Source organism: Amblyraja radiata, chromosome 18, assembly GCF_010909765.2.
Source record: "Amblyraja radiata isolate CabotCenter1 chromosome 18, sAmbRad1.1.pri, whole genome shotgun sequence".
Taxonomy (NCBI): Eukaryota; Metazoa; Chordata; class Chondrichthyes; order Rajiformes; family Rajidae; genus Amblyraja; species Amblyraja radiata.
The window spans coordinates 46,226,688-46,246,891 of record NC_045973.1 but is presented as its reverse complement, the minus strand read 5'-3'; the positions used below and the strand labels follow the sequence as shown (position 1 = coordinate 46,246,891).

At 40.3% G+C, this 20,204-nt stretch overlaps 1 protein-coding gene across 1 annotated transcript in view; it reads left to right on the top strand.

Moving 5' to 3' along the window:
- Positions 1-20,204, top strand: part of iars1 (isoleucyl-tRNA synthetase 1) — a 168,415-nt gene that overhangs the window by 89,319 nt on the left and 58,892 nt on the right. Inside the window, exons 19-25 of the mRNA XM_033037262.1 lie at positions 432-576; positions 765-885; positions 1,192-1,283; positions 3,447-3,524; positions 10,750-10,871; positions 12,276-12,378; positions 14,550-14,633. Of these exons, the coding sequence (XP_032893153.1) occupies positions 432-576; positions 765-885; positions 1,192-1,283; positions 3,447-3,524; positions 10,750-10,871; positions 12,276-12,378; positions 14,550-14,633 (745 nt within the window). The remainder of the gene's footprint in view (positions 1-431; positions 577-764; positions 886-1,191; positions 1,284-3,446; positions 3,525-10,749; positions 10,872-12,275; positions 12,379-14,549; positions 14,634-20,204) is intronic.

Below are 20,204 nucleotides of genomic sequence, written 5' to 3'. Positions count from 1 at the left end.
ATGATTTGGAAAGTAAAAAAAACATAATCAGAAATAAAAATGGAAAATGTTCTGATGCTGGAAATCTGAATTGAAATGCAAATTCTCATCAAGAAGCAACGATTTTGAGAGAAACTGTTAACATTTCAGGTAACTAAACTTGCATCAGAATTTTGATTTTGAATTCCCACTGTCTGCAGTATTTTTCATTTGGAAAATTAATTGCAAGTCTGTTTTGTAGCTTGTTTCCACATTTGAAGATGTTAAATCTGAAATGAGTATATTTTATCTATTTCAAATTATAAGCCGATTACTGGTTAACTTTCATATCAGGTAAAATTGCAGTTCAGTATTCTTGACTACTTTTGGAAAAATTAGTGTTATTGTAATTCATTGTAGGACTATATAAAAATATACCATTCTCCACAAATTATGCTCATATTTTTTTTCAGACTGTATCTTATTAATTCCCCTGTTGTGAGAGCAGAAAACTTACGGTTTAAAGAAGATGGAGTGAGAGATGTTCTCAAGGATGTCTTCCTGCCTTGGTACAATGCGTACAGATTCCTTATTCAGAATGTTCAAAAATTGCAGAAGGTAATGGAATATGTTTTTGTATATATCTACAAATTGTGTACATCACAATATGCACATGTAGAGATTGTTGTTTAATTTTAGTACACTAATGCTGAAGTACTTAGAAGTATACAAATGGACCGTTGGCTTTAGTTCATAATTAGATATTGGTCAATTATTTGTGAACTTCTGATGATTTCTCATTCCAGGAGGAAGGTATTCAGTTCCTTTACAATGAAAGCACAGTTGAGGACAGTAACAACATCATGGATAAATGGATACTTTCATTTACACAATCGCTCATCCAATTTTTTAAAGCTGAAATGGAAGGTAATTATATATATGAAAACCCTTATTCCAAAAGTTTTGATCTGGATTCTTTAATTTTGTTGCCCCCTCAAATGCTAATGATATAATCCCCTGTAAAGTTAACCTGTTAACCGATTGTGACTATTTTTCTGAGCCTGCCTTCTGCCTGCTTGTCTAGTCTTGACCCACAATTTACATTGGAGCATTATGCTAGGTTGTAACGTGTCATTTTGAAGATAATAGCCGAGAAATTTCTGAAAAGAAAATGTTTAAAATATACAGCTACTTTGGATTTTCCTTCAAACACAATTTTGTTTTATTTTGAAGCATACAGGCTATACACTGTGGTGCCCAGACTAGTCAAATTTGTGGACATGCTAACCAATTGGTATGTGAGAATGAATCGTAAAAGATTAAAGGTAGGTACATTTTTAATTCCTTTTCAATGTAACCCGTTAGGGTACTAGAATTTAAGAAATCTTTAGACCCATTATTATGTATTGACGTATGAATTTGGAGAAGGAATAATTTACTCAGCCCTTCAAGCAAGCGCTGCGATTCAAGGGTCTTCTGATTATAACGTCAACTCCGCATTCCTGTCTTACTGCAGTAACTTTCCATAAAACTGTATACAAAATATTTCTCGACCTGTTTAAAAGTAACAGGAGACCTGTTTCCAAAGGCATTTGAGGAAGACTTCCAAAAATCTAAATTTCCTGAGAAATGATTCGCCTTAACACTGTCATAAATGGATGATTAACCTAGTTCTCAATTCTCCAACAAAAGGATAGATACTCCCATCATCCATCTGACAAACCCTTCAGGATCTTTCATGTTTCAAACAATCCCCAGTCATTTTTCAAAATGAGTGGATACAAGTGTAGCCTTTCCAACTTATCTTTGTAAGTCAAGCCTCCTGTTCCTAGTAGAAACAAAATGCTGGAGTAACTCAGCGGGACAGGCAGCATCTCTGGAGAAGGGTCTCGACCCAAAACATCACCCATTCCTTCTCACCAGACATGCTGCCTGTCCCTTTGAGTTACTCCAACATTTGGTGTCTATCTATGATTTAAACCAGCATCTGCAGTTTTTTCCTACACATTCCTGTTCAAAGGTCTTTTATTGTCACATGTACCAATTACCATGCAGCCATACCAAAAAAAAGCAACAAAACATACAACTACATAAAAGTTAACATAAACATCCAACACAGGAAACATTCCCCACATTCCTCACTGTGATGGAAGGCAGAAAAGTCCAATCTTCTTCCTCTTTATTCTTCCTCGGTCGGGGCGATCGAAACTCCTGCGGTTTGGAGTTCCCGAAGTCGCTCTGACCAGAGACCGCGAGCTCTGTGATGTTAAGTCTGCAAGCACCCATGGTTAGAGCTCTGAGGTAGATCCCTGGCAAAGGGATCGCAGGCTCCGCGATGTTAAAGTACCGTTGGCTCTCCGCGCTGGAGCTCTCAAGAGTCGGTCTCCAGCAAAGGCCGCCAACTCCTCGATGTTGGGCCGCAGTGCGGATGGAGATACGATACGGAAATAAATCGCATCTCCATCGAGGTAAGAGATTAGAAAAAATTTCCCCCCACCTAAACAAGCTAAAGAACACTAAAAACATACATTGAACACATACTATTAAAACACAAAGAAAGAAAGGACAGACAGATTGTTGGCAAGGCAGCCATTGCAAGTGCCACCCGGTGTCAGTTGAATAAACCTATTCTGAATTGCTTACAAGATATTTTTAAAAAATTCCAAACTAAGGAGACTGTAGTCTAGATGTGGTCTCACATCTAGAGTGTCGATGTGAGACCCCTTGCTTTTATGTCCATTAGTTTCAGCATCTGCATTTTACCTTCTGCAAATTGTGTACCGGGCCATCTAGGTCCCTCTGCCTCTCAGAATGTTGTAATCTTACACTATTTCGATAATATACTTTGTAAATCGTAATCTGTTCTCTCATTTTACGTGGCACACCACTTGTTACATCTTGACAACCAGACAAAGACTAGTTTTCTAACTGTTAAATTAACTGATCCTCTGTCCACACCAAAATGTCCACCAAATAGTTTTAGGTGGAATATAAATGGAAGAGTTGTCTCTTTGCTCTTCTCCCCTGTCCCCTTACACCTATATTCCTTTTACATTTCATGCTTTTTCTCTCTTTACTGGATCTCATTACCTTTTATCTTTTCATCCCTAGCTTTTGTCCAATCATCTGCCAATCAGAACATATGCCGTCACCTGTGTCACCATCACTTGTAGGCGTTGCTGTGCACGCCGCACCTTTCTTCCAGCTTTCTTTTCCCTACATAATCAGCATGAAGAAGGGTCCTGACCCAAAACTTTGCCTATCATATTCTCCAGATATGCTGCCTGACCCACTAAGTTACTCCAGCAATTTGTAGTTTAGCACCTTGCACCTACATTTTACTAAGTATAGGTAAACTTAGACTACTTTACTAATGACAGTCTGACTTTTACAAAGGCTTCTAAGCTAGTAATTTCTAATCATCTTTGCTCTCTTATTTTCTTTGGGTGAATTTTCTGCTAATTCTATTTTCTTTTTTACCTCAATAGGGTGAAAATGGTACTGAAGATTGTGAAAGGGCTTTGGAAACGTTGTTTGCTGTTTTGTTCTACATGTGTCGGCTGATGGTGAGCACATACAAACTCTGTTCTTATACTTCAAACAAATATTTATAATTATCTGAAATTTGAACTGCTTAAAAACTACTCAATTTACCAATATTTCTTTTTGAAGTCACGTTCAGTAACAATTGCTTAGTTTTTTTTGCTCTTTTCACATAAAATTATCTTTTCTCAATTAAGAAACAATACATCAGGTCAAACAATACTAGGAGGAATCGCATAACCAGCAGAACTGAAATCATTAAGTCTCTAAGAAATATTACTTGACCCTTTGTTGACACTATTCTGTTCAGTATATTTACAGAATCTCTCGTAAGGATTTTTTTTACTGTCTTTGTTCAGTTAAATATTCAGTTAAGTATTTTTCCTGACTGAATTTATTCAGTTAGGTTGCCTTTTCTTTCAGTTACATGTCCTTGAACGTGGATAACTAAAGAGATAATCTTGCCATCAATGATACCATGAAAGTATCGGGATTTTTTAGATATGATGGTAATTAGGTCATTTGTTCTATTTTGAGAAATCCTTTTGAATCACTCACATTGGCTTTCATATTGTCTCTTTTTGTTCCAAGGTTTCAGAATAATGAACAATGAACGGTTGCTTGAATGTCTAAACTCTGATAGGAAAGTGTTGTATAGAAAGTGTTTCGAAAATAAGTTTTTTGTTTTACGAGTAAACTGGAAAACAAAAAAGATCAATCATTAGCATTAAGATACATGGAAATAGGTGGGTGGTGAACTGGATAGAATGTTCTGAGAACTAGCAAAGAGTAAATAGACTGAATTACCTATTTTACTACGTGAAAACATTAGCGTTTTACTGTGCAAATTACATGCAACTGATATACACATCTTCTTTCTTATCTTTGATTTCTGTCGATTGTTTTTTGTTTGAAAGAGTCTTTCTTCACTACAATTAACTTCATAGTTGTGTTCACCGCTTTAGGTTATGCCAGTTAAATAATCTGTAAAAGTCTGGGAAAGACTACATTAAGTAATTATTTTACCTTATTTTTATTAATTACTGTAGTTAATGGCTAGGAATTCTCTGTCCATATTGTTGTTACATTTTTTTTTACTTTGCAGAAAATTGGAATGATTATTTTATTATGTAAGAGTTGAATATTAATAATGTAGGTGCAAAGACATTTAAATTCCTTTTTATATTTTACCATGTTCAGGGACTGATAGAATTATGCAGAGAAAACTTGAAGAAAGCACATAAGGGTAGATACAGTAGCTGTTGGAAGTCCGTCCCTGTTTTCGCATTTACAATAGACTAATAAGATTGGTGACATTGCAGAAGCCCTGACCAGGGAATTTTAGAAAAGGACTAGAACTGGAATTCCATATTCTGTAGTGAAAACACTCATTGATAACTAGAGCCAGGAATTTGCCATAAATGCCATGAGTGCCTTTTCATACCTTATTTTGATGATTTCATGAGGATAATGCCTTTTTCACAATCGAGTGCCTAAATCAGCCTTTTTTTGCTAAAAGGTTGTGCTATTTTCTCTAGTTGTACCGTGATTACAATGACGTTTTCTATGTTAACACGTTAATATTAATAAGTTATTATTAACGTGTTAACATAGTATCTTACAAGAAAACTTCCACCACCGGGGCGAAACCGGGGGTGCCACCGTCGGTCGTTCATTCGTTCGTGCCGCTGCCCGCAGGTTCAGTCTTCTCCAAGATCTATTTGAGAAAGAACTGCAGATGCTGGAAAAATCAAAGGTAGACAGAAAATGCTGGAGAAACTCAGCGGGTGAGGCAGCATCTATGGAGAGAAGGAATAGGCGATGTTTCAGGTCGAGACCCTTTTTCAGACTGATGGGGGGGGGGGGGGTGGGAAAAAGAAAGGAAGAGGCGGAGACAGTAGGACTAGAAGGAGAGCTGGGGAGGGGTGGAGGGAGAAAACAAGGGCTATCTAAAATTAGAAAAGACAACGTTGATACCTCAGGGGTGTAGACTGCCCAAGCGAAATACCCAAGCTCGTCTCCTCACTACATTTACTGCTGGCTCCAGTCGCAAATCTGAGTTTTTGAAGTTAACAACCATCTCTTTAGTCTTGGTTATATTCAGGATGAGACAGTTCTCTTTACTCCAGACACAGAAAGCATTGGTCAAGTCCCCGTATTCTCCTCATGCCCGTTCCTTACACATGCCACAATCGCTGTGTCATCTGAATATTTCTGTATGTGGCATGTGTCAGACTTATATTTGAAGCCTGCAGTATACAGGGTGAACGGGAACGGGGCCAGAACCGTTCCCTGTGGGGCTCCAACATTGCACACCACTGTCCCGGAAACACAGTCCCCCAGCTTAACAAATTGGTCAACCCGTCAGGTAGTTGTGTATCCAGGAGATAAAGGTGGAATCCACCCCCATCTTCTCAAGCTTGTCTTTCAAAATCAGCGGTTGGATGGTGTTGAACGCACTTGAAAAGTCGAAGAACATAATCCTCACGTAGCCACCTGGTTGGTCCAAAAAGGAGTAAATCCGGTGCAGCATGTAGATGACTGCGTCATCCACACCAAGGTTCTCCTAGTACGCAAACTGTAGTGGGTCGAGTGCGTGCTGGACCTGTGGTCTCAGGAGACGAATGATAGCCGCTTCATTGTCTTCATGATATGAGATGTAAGGGCCACCGTAGTCTAGTCGTTGATCTCGGTCGGCCGCCCTGCTTTGGGAACCGGCACGAGACATGATGTTTTCCACAGACCTGGTACCCTCCCAGACTGGAGACTCAGGTTGAAAATGGTCTGGAGAGGCTCCGCCAGCTGAGCCGCACAGTCTTTCAGTAGCCTGGGACATACACCATCAGGGGCAGCTGCTTTACCAGGGCGCAGCCTCCTCAGCTCAGCTCTCACCTCGTCCACCATGAAGAACAGTTGAGGGGATGCTGGCATTGGAGGTGCTGCAAATGTGGTGTTATTGGGGCTGCCTCGCGGAGGTGATGGGGGAGAGGCTGCACCTGCAGAGGTGGGAGGGGATACCAGATCAAACCTGTTATAGAACAGGTTAAACTCATTGGCCTTGTCCACGTCTCCTGACGGCTGGCTTCTCTTCTCGTTGAAGCCAGTGATGGTCTTCATTCCTCTCCACACCCCTTTGATGTTGTTGTGCTGCAGTTTCCTCCAGCTTCCCTTTATAGTCCCCTTTTGCCTGCTTCATGCTCCTTATCAGGTGGTGCTGTACCCTCTTGATCTTTTCCCGGTCACCAACCTTGAAAGCCTCCTTTTTCTTGTTTAGGAGGCTCTTGATGTTGCTTCTAATCCAAGGTTTGTTGTTGGGAAAGCAACAAACAGTTCTTACTGGCACAACAACATCCCTGCAGAAGTTGATGTAGTCCATTATGCATCCAGCCATCCTGTCTCTGTCCATACTGCTGTTGAATTCCTGTGGCTCCATCAGTATGTCCGAGTCTGTGCATTGAAAGTAGGCCCTCAGTGATTCACTGGCCTCTGGTGTCCACTTTCTAAAAGACCGGGTGGTTGTAGGCTGTCTCAGTACACAGGGTTTGTAAGAAGGCCTTAGGTAAACAGGTTGTGATCTGATTTGCCAAGTGGTGGAAAGGCTAAGACACTATAGGCCTCCATGACATTGACATAGCACAAGTCCAGTGTCTTATTGTGCCTTGTGGGACAGTCAACATACTGAGAGAAGCCCGACAAGTGGGGGCTGATGTTCACATGATTGAAGTCCCCTGATATGGCAATGAGTACGTCCGGGTGTCGGGTCTGTAATCTCGCGACAATCTCTTGGATGACGTCACACGCGACTACAGGCTCCGCTCGAGGAGGAATATAAACAATAATGGCGACTATGTGGGAGAACTCCCTCGGTACATAATAAGGTCTCAATCCAACCGCCAGGAGCTCAATATCCCGACAACAGATCTTATCTTTCACAGTGTTCAAGAAGGAACTGCAGATGCTGGAAAATCGAAGGTACACAAAATGCTGGAGAAACTCAGCGGGTGCAGCAGCATCTATGGAGCGAAGGAAACAGGCAACGTTTCGGGCCGAAACCCTTCTTCAGACTGATAGGGGGTGGCGGGGAGAAGGAAGGAAAAAAGGAGGAGGAGGAGCTCGAGGGCTGAGGGATGGGAGGAGACAGCAAGTGACCTGCATTACACCATCTATAGTTCACCAGCAGAGGAAGACCCCCACCTTTGATCTTCCCACTCGCCTTCGGGTCTCTATCCACTCGTACCGTCGTGAAGCCGGGTAGATCCACACAGGAGTCCGGGATGCTGTCCGTGAGCCACATCTCGGTAAAACACATGAGACTGCACTCACGGTAGACCCGCTGGTTCTTCATGAGGGCCTCCAACTCCTCACACTTGTTAGGGAATGAGTTGACGTTCCCCAAATGGATCGATGTCAGATACGGCTTGTTGGATGCAGGAATTCCACTGTGGAAATTGGAAAACAAATCTCTCAGAGGTATTTCAGAGAAATATACAGAGAAACGTATACCAAGCGAGTCATCATTATGGAAAAATCATGTTGACAGCAACTTCATCATCGTTGTGCAGAAAAGTATAGATGAAGTTGTATGCAACAAAATTTGGATCTCAATAGATGAGACAACCGATGTGATCATCGGTGCACTGGAGGCAGGTCAACCATCAAAGGAGTATTTGTTGACATCGGAAGTATTGGAGAAGTCAAACAGCTCAACTATTGCTCAGTTGTTTACATCTTCATTTGTTGTACTTTGGCCAGAAGGAGTAAAAAACGAGAATGTTCTTCTGTTTGTGACTGATGCAACTCCGTACATGAAAAAAGATGCTTGTGCTCTTAAAGTTGTATTCCCCAAAATGTTGCATTTGACATGCTTACCTCAAGGACTTCATACAATTGCCAAGCACATACGTAGCTTGTTTCCAAATGTCGATCGCCTAGTTTCCAATGTCAAGAAAATCTTCCTCAAAGCACCGTCACGTGTGCAGTTGTTCAAAGAAATGGCACCCGAGATTCCGTACCTCCTCAGCCCGTTTTGACTAAATGGGGTACATGACTCTCTGCTGTACTCTACTCTGCTGCAAATTTTGAAGAGATAAAATAAATCGTCAACTGTTTTGAAGAAGAATCTGCTGCAATCAGTATCGTCAGTGAAATCATGCAGAAAAAGTAACCTCCACCGTGATCTTGTGTTTATTGCTTCCAATTTTACAAACTTCCCATAAGCTATCACTTCTCTTGAGAAACGTGGCGAAACATTAGTGATTTTAGGTAACAAAGATCTTGAAGAAATACAAAACATAGCTAAAGTTCTCAAAGGTAGTTGTAATGCACAAGATATCAACATGAATATAGAGTCTGTAGCTTGTTTTGAGTATGCACCAGTGACCTCAGTTGGGGTAGAAATAGGTTTTTCACAACAAGCATATTTTGTCTGACAGACGTCATAATTTGAAAAAAATGCTAGCAATTATGTGCAACCAGGCAACTTTGGTCATTTAATGTAGTATACTTTTATATTATCATTTTTAACCATATTTTGGCTGGGGCGGTGGTGGGCGAAGATACGATAGCAACATCTAAGAGGCATTTAGACAGACACGTGAACAGGTGGAGGATGGAGGGATATAGACCCCGTGCAGGCAAATGGGATTAGTTTAAATGGACATCATGGTCATCCCATTTGTCTGTGCTGTACAATGTTATATAGTATTATTGCTTAACAAAGAGCAAATTTTAAATGATTGGACATTTGAAGTTTCAGATGCTTTTGTTGAAACAACCTGTTCATGTAAATATTCTGAGGATAGGACCCAGATATCCACAGAGCATGTGTTTATTACAGTGTTATGAAAGCAAGCTGTTTGGATACTCAGTTCCACAGTGGAACTGGAGCACTTGTGTTTAGGCCAAAGGGGAAGTGATTCAGAGGGGATCCGAGGAATTTGGATTCTGAAATAGATTTAAGATGTATCAAGACAACACTTGAATTGCCAGGGCATTGAAGGTGAGGGAACAAATGCTGAGAAACGGAATTAGTGTGTAACCTATGGTTGTTCTGGACATAGCCGCTGTTTGAATGTGTGGTGTGACTCTTGAGGCCAGACTTGCTGTTTCCCCACCGTCACCCTGCTGTTCTGTTTCTCATAACCCCCAGTTTTCTAAATGTAGTACTAGAGCATGAGGAAAGCTACTTTACGGACAATTTCTGGATTTTGCACACAGACCAGTGTTTCCACTTTGAAGGAAATTACCCGAAATGTTCAAAATTCTGGTTGTCTTTGGGTAATTTTAGGAAAATTAAATAATTATGGGAAATTTCCCGGCCCAGTTAGCCTTCCCCACCAGCACATGTGCGACTGCCGCCCCAACTGCTCATGTGCGGATACCGGGCCCACGGCACACACGCGGGGAGATGCGAAGCGGTCCAATCAGGCCCGCGGGATAATTTGCGGGAAAAAAGTATGTACCTGTATATTTACGACCATCCACGCCTGCGCAGTTGGGGGAGGCCCGTCAACCGCGTCACAATTGAAAATGGCGCCGGTGACGCATTAGGGACGCCGTCTCCCCGCGCTTGCGCAGTGGGCCCGGTATCCGCACGTGCGCAGTTGGGGCGGCTGTCGCACATGCGCAGTTGGGGAAGGCTTACCTTCAAATTCCAGGTAATTTGGAATTCTATTTCAGGATAATAAATTTTGAGGTGTGGAAGCACTGACTCATACTCACTGTGCAGTGCTTAATTCAGGTACTGACAGCTCCTTTCCCTGCAGATATTGCTACATGATCAGCAGCGAAGAAGAGAATCATGTTTGCTATTCATGATTGTAGCTGCCCACAGAGATTTTGTGAGCTTTGAGCTAAAACTTGTTCAGTTCCAATGCATGTTCTGGGAGGTCACCCTCTACAGTTAACTATGGCGTGCATCAGCTGGACAAGAAACCGTGAGGTTCTAAAACCAATCATATGGAAGAATCCTCAAGGGTGCACATACAGTCTAAACCAGATTAAATTAAAAATAGATTTAAATAATATAGAGAAAGCAAAATAAAGTTTGTGATGAAAAGATAATTTCTTGAATTAATATTACAATTCTGATAAACGTATGCACTCTGGGGAGTTAGTCATTCAGAAAGGATATACAGATAAGCAGGATGTTTGCATTTACAGTACTGCAGTGTCATTGCATTAAATTGTATTAGTGATAATTAATTCTGTTATTGCCAAAGATTAAATGTTGAAATTGTGATTTCATAGGCACCCTTTACACCATTTATCACCGAACTGATGTACCAGAACTTGAGACACTTGATAGATCCATCTTCTGTCGAAAATAAGGACACAAGCAGCATTCACTACCTCATGCTTCCACAAGTAAGGTATGATGTTTTCCATATTATTCCAACATAAGTACATTTTCTTAAAAAAGAAGTTTAACAACATTTTGAAAACAGTGTTATTCCAGTTAAGAATTTTGAAATATATTAAATTATGCAATTTAATTTTTTTTAAATCCTGTTAAGTAACAGAGCTGTCAAAATATATTTTGAATAAGCTATTTAATTTATAATTTTTGTTATCGTGATTGGTCAACATGCAGTATGAACTTCCAAATGTTTAATGATTTAATTTACATATTTCAATTTGAAGCCTTTCATCCTTGTGCTTTTATCGTTTCCCCTCATCCTATTTGCATTTCACATTTAGTTTTACCCATTTGTCTGGTCTCTGCAAGTGATTTCTTTAAAAATGTTAAAATCTGTTTTTCTTATCTGACTCCCAAAATCTACTTGCAAGTTTGTTTTTGGGTGCAATTTGTATTGGCTAACCTTTATCTTTAAGCAATACCATTTAGCCCATCAGTTATCAGCGAATCTACTGGATGTTAACTGGTTTGTGGTTCTAAAATTGGTACTGTACAGTGGATGTATGAAATAAATGTAAATGATGTCAGAGAAACCTGAAGAAAATTAATGTTGTGATGAGCTTGTCTATACTTTGTGGCCACTGGTTTGGTGTGCAAGAAAACACCAGTTGGATGGCCCCAGATTAAACTTGGGTACAGTATATTTATGGATCATAGACCAACATATTTTCTGATGTTCAAAATCCTACTGAAATATCCTTGAATCCTTTTTATGTATTATATGAATGATCACTTTGGATGATGCTTCGTAAACAAAGCATGGCTTGTAGACTTTTACTTATTGTATTTTCAATTTATTGAATCTCATGAACATTTACAGTCTATTCCACTAATCATATTGAAGGTGGCAGTGGTTCAAGATGACTATTATGCTTGAGAATTTCATTGATATTTAACTTGAGTGACACTGGAAATAAGCAGTTGACATTATCCTTTGGGAATGTGATTGATCTCTGTTAGGTAACAGCTTTCTATTTACTCATTCTCATTGGACAATAAAAGTCTGTGGGGTAGAAGGGATTGATGGTACAGGCGCATAAATCACTAAAAGTACCAAAGCCAATAAACAAAAAAACAAACTATATTTCAAGAGGGATAAAAAAAAACCTGAAGTAATAATAATATATGACGTTGGTTAGTTTGAAAGTCTCAACAGCAATTCAAACAATTATTTGCGCTGATCAATGCCCTTTCCCCTGCATTTCATAATACTTTGGAATATATATCACGTAACTCTTTGTTTTGCTTCTATTTAGCTTGTCCTGAACTTCCATTTTCTTTGTAGCGAAGTCTTAAATCCTACCGTCATTTCTGTTGTGTTTGTTAAGTAATCACTTATGACTTATTTTTCCCCTAGGGAGTCCATTATTGATAGACGCATTGAGACTGCAGTTGCCCAAATGCAGTCAGTTATTGAGCTTGGAAGAGTAATACGAGACAGGAAGACACTTCCAGTTAAGGTCAGTCATCGTGGATCTCGCACCTATACCTTTTATTAAAATCTTTTTTGATTTTGGCTTGAAATATGAACTATTTAATTTACTGTGCTTATCCAGAGACACTGACTATAATTGCAGCGCTTGCAAATTCTCCCTCGGATGATGCTGATTCTACTCTCTGCTTCTGCTTCCTCCCATATTCCACCACTGTGCTTTAAGGTTAATTTGCAGCTATGAATTGCCACTTGGTGTAGGTTAATGGCACAGAGAAATTGAAGGGTATGTGAAAGATAACACATTACGGAGCTGCAGTGGAAATGGGGAAAAGATTGATGGGAACACATGAGAATACAGATGGTGGTATCTTGAGCAAATGCAAACCATTAGAGAGATTCAGGGCTAGGCAGCATCTGTGGAGAGAAATGGACAGATGATGTTTTAGGTCAGGACCCTTCTTCGGTCAGGTGGAGGGAAGGTAACTGGGAGACAGAGTTGAGGGGAAAGGGTGTGGATCCAGGTAAGGAGGAATTGTTCGACAGATGAGTCAGATTGGGGAGAGAATGGAGGAGATATTAACCAAGGCTGGAGGTGATAAATGGAGAAAATAAAGGGAGCAAATTATGAAATTTGATAAGGGAAGGTGGGCAGTAAAATGTAGAACTAGAGGAGGGATGGTGTTTAATTTGGAACAGGGGAAAGGGAAAATAAAATGGGGGACTTGGACAGGTGGATGATGTGAATGAAGGAGCAGAAAGGGACCGGGGAAAAGAAAGCTATGCGGGGGCGAGTGGTGGGTAGATAAGAAGGGAGGGTGGTCTTTACCTGAAATTGGAGAACTTGATTCATCACAGGCATATTAGTTTCATATTAGTTTATTTGAAATTTTATACAAATTAAATCTTTGATTCTGCATTATATTTATCAGTAGAGATTTTTTCATACCTTTGCAAATATTTTGCTTGCTCTTTTTGTCAATTGGAGGTTTGTATGTAAATTACATTTTATTCATCTGTTTTTTTTTACCCATTTGTGGTTCAGCAGTTCAAGAATGGTAAATTAAACACTGTACTATGCGTACAAATTAACTTACACAATCAAGAAAATGTAATGATATTTCACCTGATTATTATAGTGTTAATTTATGTGCATTAAAATCTTATGGTTATAGAGTCATGGAGTTGTACCTTACAAATAGGCCCTTCGGCCCAACGGGCCTGTGCCAGTCATCATACCTATCTGTACACATACCACTTGCCTGCATTCATTCCATATCCCTCAATGTCATGCTTATTCAAGTATCTGTCGATAATTAAAAAAAATATTGTTACCTACCCCCGTCACCTTTTTTGGCAATTCATTCCAGATATTAACTTTACTCTTTGTGTGCAAAAATTACCTCACAGACCCCCTTTTAATGTTATTGTCTTTTGGGTCAGTTTCCATATTTGCATCTTTTTCCTTGTTTTCTTTCCTGGCTGCATTTTTCATGATATGACATGGACATCACAAGCCTCAGCACTCGTGAGTAAGGCAAGGCAGCGCCTTTACCACCTCAGGCAATTGAGGAAATTCAGAGTGTCTCCGAGGATCCTCCAGTGCTTCTACGCAGCGGCTGTGGAAAGCATCTTGTCCGGAAACATTTCCATCTGGTTTGGGAATTGCTCTGCCCAGGACAAGAAGGCTCTGCAGAGAGTAGTGCGTTCGGCCGAACGCACTATGAGAACTTCACTCGCCCCCCCGCAGGAACTATACATCAGGAGGTGCAACTCCAGAGCCAATAAAATCATGGGAGACCCCTTCCACCCATGCAACGGACTGTTCCAGCTGCTACCGTCGGGCAAACGCCTCCGTTGCCATGCTGTGAGAACGGAGAGGTTGAGAAGGAGTTTCTTCCCAGAGGCTATTCGGACTGTAAATTCCTATCTCACCAGGGACTAACTTTACTGAACGTTTTTCCTTCCAATATTTAATATGTAAAAGAATATGTGTGTGTTTGTGATTGTGTTTATAGTTTGTTTGGTTGTTTGTTTGTTTGTCTTTTTGCACAAAGTCCGCGAGCATTGCCACTTTCATTTCACTGCACATCTCGTATGTGTATGTGACGAATAAACTTGACTTGACTTGACTTTTCAGTGATGTGACAAATGTTAGAATTACGAGTGAAAGGCTTCTTCAATTAATTTGTTTTCTAGTATCCTTTGAAAGAAGTTGTGGTTATTCAGAAGGATTCAGAAGCACTGGAAGAAATCAGATCCTTGGAAAAATATATTCTCGAGGTATGATCATATTTATTTTAAATTATCTGAATTTTTTAAATGTAAATATTAAAATTATTTTGTGATGGCCCTCAGTCCTAAGGTTTGAGCCATCCTGTGGGGTCAGTGCTGATTGGATTTTTCTATATATTGTTTTCACTTTTGATGTTTTCTCCATTGACTTTTCTTGTATACCTTTCACCTTTATTTTGAACCTCCTTTGGCAATAATTATTTTCCTCAAACCAATTACTTTATCTCATCCTGTTGTCTCTAATTGCTCTGTTCATTTTATTATATAATCACTAGCTATCCAATTCCACCACTAAAAACCGGTCGGGACAGTAAATTACCAAACTGTAAATAACAAATTTAACAAACATTATTTGAAGTTACTTCAGGCTTTAGACTCGTCAATGAATGGCATTCTTTGCTTTGGAATTTACCACATTTGACATTGGTCAATTTTGTGTTCAATCACTGGTAGAAGTGCTAGTGTGCAGTACTGTCTAAAGCAAGTTTTTTCTTCTTGTAACTTAAATGAATTTAATTCTAAGGAATGGAGTTCCTCTTTTTTTGCAAAATGTGTGTGTAGGCATGGCTTGTTGAGCGTTGGAAGTAGTGCTTAAGCCCATTGATGATGGCAAGGGAAGAAGTAAAAGGGTGCATGTTGATTTGCTTAGACATGCAAAAAATGCTTTGGAAGAACCAGAAGATGGGATGTTTAAAAAAGTGATGGTCACTCTTAAAAGCTGAAAGAAGAAGGGTAAGGAAAGTGCTTTTAAGTGATGACACTAGTGGTATGCGGAGGTGGTATCACATGGAAGTGGTAGAAATGCTGGAGGTTGACTTGTTGAATGTGAGGATGAGGGATGTTGGAAGGAGAAGACTGGTTCTTATGGCAGGGCAGGGAGGAGTTGAGAGCAGAGGGCTGGAACTGGGGCAGGCATCTTCTCAGCATTGTAAGAAGAGATCTGATGGTGGTAAAGGAGCTGCAAAATGCAATAGTCTAAAGGAATCATTATAGGAAGAAACATTGGCACCTGTGAGAGTTGGTGTGCTAATTATTTTTGGCAGTTAACTAAAATGGCAGTCGAGAAATTAGGAAAGGGGAGTGTTGGACAGGGATCATATGAAATCAAGAGTGTCAAATATGTTTTAATGCCATTTGTACCAGGATTGGAACAATGAAATTCTTACTTGCTGCAGTTTTACAGACCCATTAATGCAGTAAGTAAAGAAATAATAATAAATAATACAACAAATTAATGATCAGTAACTAGATATTAAGGGTGCAAAACCAAAGTACTTAGTGTAATCAAAAACAAAGTCCTTAGTAGATCGTTGCTGTGATGGGTTGTGGTTAGAGTTGTGTGGTGTGGTTTAAAAGCCTGATGGTTGCTGGGAAGAAGCTGTTCATGAACTTGGAGATCACCATTCTCAGATTCCTGTACCACCTTCTCTATGGTAGCAGCAAGATGAGAGTTTGGCCAGGGTGGTGTGGGTCTTTGACACTAGCTATGCCTCCTGTACATCCCTTCATTGATGGAGAGATCATTATCCATGATGCACTGGGCAATCCCTCCCACTTTCTGCAGCCTCCTTCATTCCTAGGATTTCAAGTTACTGAACTAGGCCTTGATGCAACCTGTCAGTATGTTCTCACCAGTAGAAGCTTGATATTTAGGAGTTTGATAGACTTTGGCGACATATCAAATCTCCTCAAGAAGTACTGGCGTTGATGATTTTTCTATGTGATGCATCAAATGCGCTGGCTCCAGGACAGATCTTCAGAGATATGCACCCCCAGGAACCTGAAGCTCATGACTCTGCATTGTCATGCCATCGATGAAGTCGGGTTTATAGATCCTCGACTTTCGCCTTACAAAGTCTATAATTAGCTCATTGATCTTGCTGACGTTGCATTTTGTTCTGGCACCATTCACTCAGTCTATCAATCTATCTTCTGTACCCTCATTAATCGTTACCCATGGTTCGTCCAACAACAATGGTGGTTTTGAGTTGTGTCAAGCTGCACAGTCATGGGTATAGAGAGAGCAGAGCAGGGACTAGAGCATGGACTGAGAACGTAGCCCTGAGGGGCTCCTGCACTGTGGAGGAAGTGTTGATCCAATTTCAGAATGATTGAGGTCTGCAGATGAGGAAGGTGAGGATCCAATTACATTGGGACAAGCAAATTCCCAGTACCCTGTGTTTGATAAGTTTAGAGGAGATGATGATGTTGAACGGCAAGCTGTAGTTGATGTGCGTGTTCTTCTTGTCCTAGTGCTCCAATGCAGAGTGGAGAGTCAGCAAGATCAGATCTGTTGTGCAACTACACTGGGGCACTCCAGAATTATAGTGGTTACTAGACTAAGTGGGACCCGTTGGGTCCCTGCATCACATGGTGACTTTTCCCAAAATCATTTCTTTGAATTCAGTCTTCATCGCTTTCTAAATCAGGATTATAATCTGGGTCATCATCGTCATCTAATTCTAGATCATCCATATCTTGGAAAAGGGATTTGTCAACTTCCACATTGTTACCTTCTTCCAAGAACTGAATGTCAGATGTATCAAGGTTGGGCTGGCCACCAACGCAATATTCCACCTCCACCAATTCCAATACTGCTCGCCAGTGGGAGGAAGGGGGGCTGTTTGTTGCGCTAGTATGGGTGTTGCGGGCTGAAGGTACTGGATTCCAGAGGGCTAGTATAGACATTGTGCACCGTATGGATGCTTGGGCAGGCATCCAACTGTTGCAACGATTTTAAAAGCCAAGCCAAGGCAAACAATTGGGCTGCAGCTACCCGACAACCAAAATTCATTTTGTGAACACAAACTTGTTTAAAAAGGCGGGGCAAACAATTGGGCTGCAGACACCCGACAACCAAAATTCATTTTGTGAACACAAACTTGATAAAAAGGAGAGGCAAACAATTGGGCTGCAGACACCCGACAACCAAAATTCATTTTGTGAACACAAACCTGTCAAACAGGCGAGGCAAACAATTGGGCCGCAGACACCCGACAACCAAAATTCATTTTGTGAACACAAACATGTTAAGAAAGGCGAGGCAAACAATTGGGCTGCAGACACCCGACAACCAAAATTCATTTTGTCAACACAAACTTGTTAAAAAAGGCGAGGCAAACAATTGGGCTGCAGACACCCGACAACCAAAATTCATTTTGTGAACACAAACTTGTTTAAAAAAAAGGCGAGGCAAACAATTGGGCTGCAGACACCCGACAACCAAAATTCATTTTGTGAACACAAAGTTGTTAAAAAAGGCGAGGCAAACAATTGGGCTGCAATAATATCTCTCTCATTTTTCATCGACGGAAAAAATCCTCCGCACTCATACGGCGGAGGGGGGCTCTGAGCGAGGTGGCCACAAATGACAACCGCAGGTGGCGCCGTTCTCTCGGAAATCACAGCACTGTCGGCCAAAAGCGGTCAAGATCAGAGATTTAGTAATATAGATAGGTTCTTACTAAGGCAAGAGTTAATTGCGTCATAGAAGTGGTTTGGGGGATTCCCTTGCATTGTGGTTGCAGTATTAATTTTGTTTTCTCTTACCCTTGCCCTTCGCAACCAGAATCCAGTCAGGGTTCTTCTACTTACACCTGGCCAGCTTGTGCATTCAAAGGATCATTACCATTTCAGCCTCTTCAAGTGTAATGCCCATACTAATATATTTTCTTCTTCTTAAGCATCTTGATGCAATTTCACTGCAACACCTCGATTCGCTATCATGTCATCCCTTGGATCTACGGCCAAAAAGCATACCAGCACTTTTACTTCCTTAGAAGGCTAAGGAAATTTGTCGTCTCCAGTAACTTTTACCAATTTCTACAGTTGGTTGGCTTAAGAGTTCTGATGGAGGGTTTTTGATGTGAAACATTAACTCAATTTTTCTTCCCACAACCTGATCATGCTGAGTATTCCCAGCAATTCCTTTTTTTAATTAATGGGATTAAATTGCCTGCGAATTATAGAACTCAACTCATTCATCTACTTTTAAAACTTTGGTTTGCTCATTGAACCAATCCACTCCGTTATAGTTTAATGTTCATTTATGTACATTAACATTTTTATGGGAGAGACCAGTAATTTTTTTAGACAAAAAATGTGCCATTATGCATATCAATTGTAAATCAAGCTATTTCTTTTTTGTCCATCCCTTCATTTTAGTAATCTTTTTGTAATAAAATTGAAGAGCATAAAATTACATTTTGAAAAAAATTAAAATCTAGTCTTACACTTTTAGAGGCGCTGGTACCGTTACAAAAAGAGTACAAGGAAAGAAACATAGAAAATAGGTGCAGGAGTAGGCCATTCGGCCCTTCGAGCCTGCACCGCCATTCAATATGATCATGGCTGATCATCCAACTCAGTATCCCGTACCTGCCTTCTCTCTATACCCTCTGATCCCCTTAGCCACAAGGGCCACATCTAACTCCCTCTTAAATATAGCCAATGAACTGGCCTCAACTACCTTCTGTGGCAGACTTTGATCAAACATTTTACCCTATTTGGAAGTAGCCAGATCATTGTTAGAATGTGCTTACACTTTCATAAGTAATAAGTGGAATCCACATCATAAATAATTTAACTTTGTTGGGGCACATGATTGGAATCCCTAATGGATTCTGGCATGTAATTTTGTTTCTCAACATACATAGTTGTTAATACAGTACCTGTGGTTCATCTAGCAAAGTGCTGTCTGTGAATAATGAAGTCAACACTGAAATGTTTCAGTTTATTACCGTGTAGAGAGCTGTTTGAGATTTGTGGTGCCAAAATACACTATGTCACTTACTGTAAAAATTGGTCTCCTTGTTTAAGGATGCCTGGAACCACGTCAAAGTTAGTTTACTAGACAAGTAACAGGAATTGGTTCTTAACCATCTGAGGAAAAGTTGGAAGTGCTAACCATTTATCCGTTGGAGTTTAGAAGATTGAGAGATGACTTGTTTGAAATGTATAAGATTCTCTGGGCCCTGATAAGATGTACATGGAAGGAGGTTTCTTTTAGAGTGATAATGTGTGGAAACAGACCCATCAGCCCAGCTTGCCCACACCGGCTAACATGTCCCAGCTACACCAGTCCCACCTGCCTGCATTTGGTCTATATCCCTCCAAACCTGTCCTATCCATGTACCTGTCTAATTGTTTATTAAATGGTGGGATAGTCCCTGCCTCAACTACCTCCTCTGGCAGCTTGTTCCATACACCCACCACCCTTTGTGTGAAAAAGTCACCCTTCAGATTCCTAGTGTATATTTCCCTCTTCACCTTCAACCTATGTCCTCTCTGGTCCTCAATTCGCCTACTCTGGGCAAGAGATTCTGCATTGTGCATTTTGTGAGAGATGCTAAATTATGGAATAACTGCTTAAAAAATAACAGTTCTCTTTTAAAAGTGAGATTTAGAGTTCAGCTGCTTTTTTCAAAGCTTTGTGACTGAGTTGATTGGTTTGAAGGCTGACAGTATCTTTCTGGACACAGTTAGGGAAAACATCATGGAGTCCACCAAAGTTTTCTTGATGGAATCTTATTGTCAATATTAAAAGTTTTAGTAGAAATT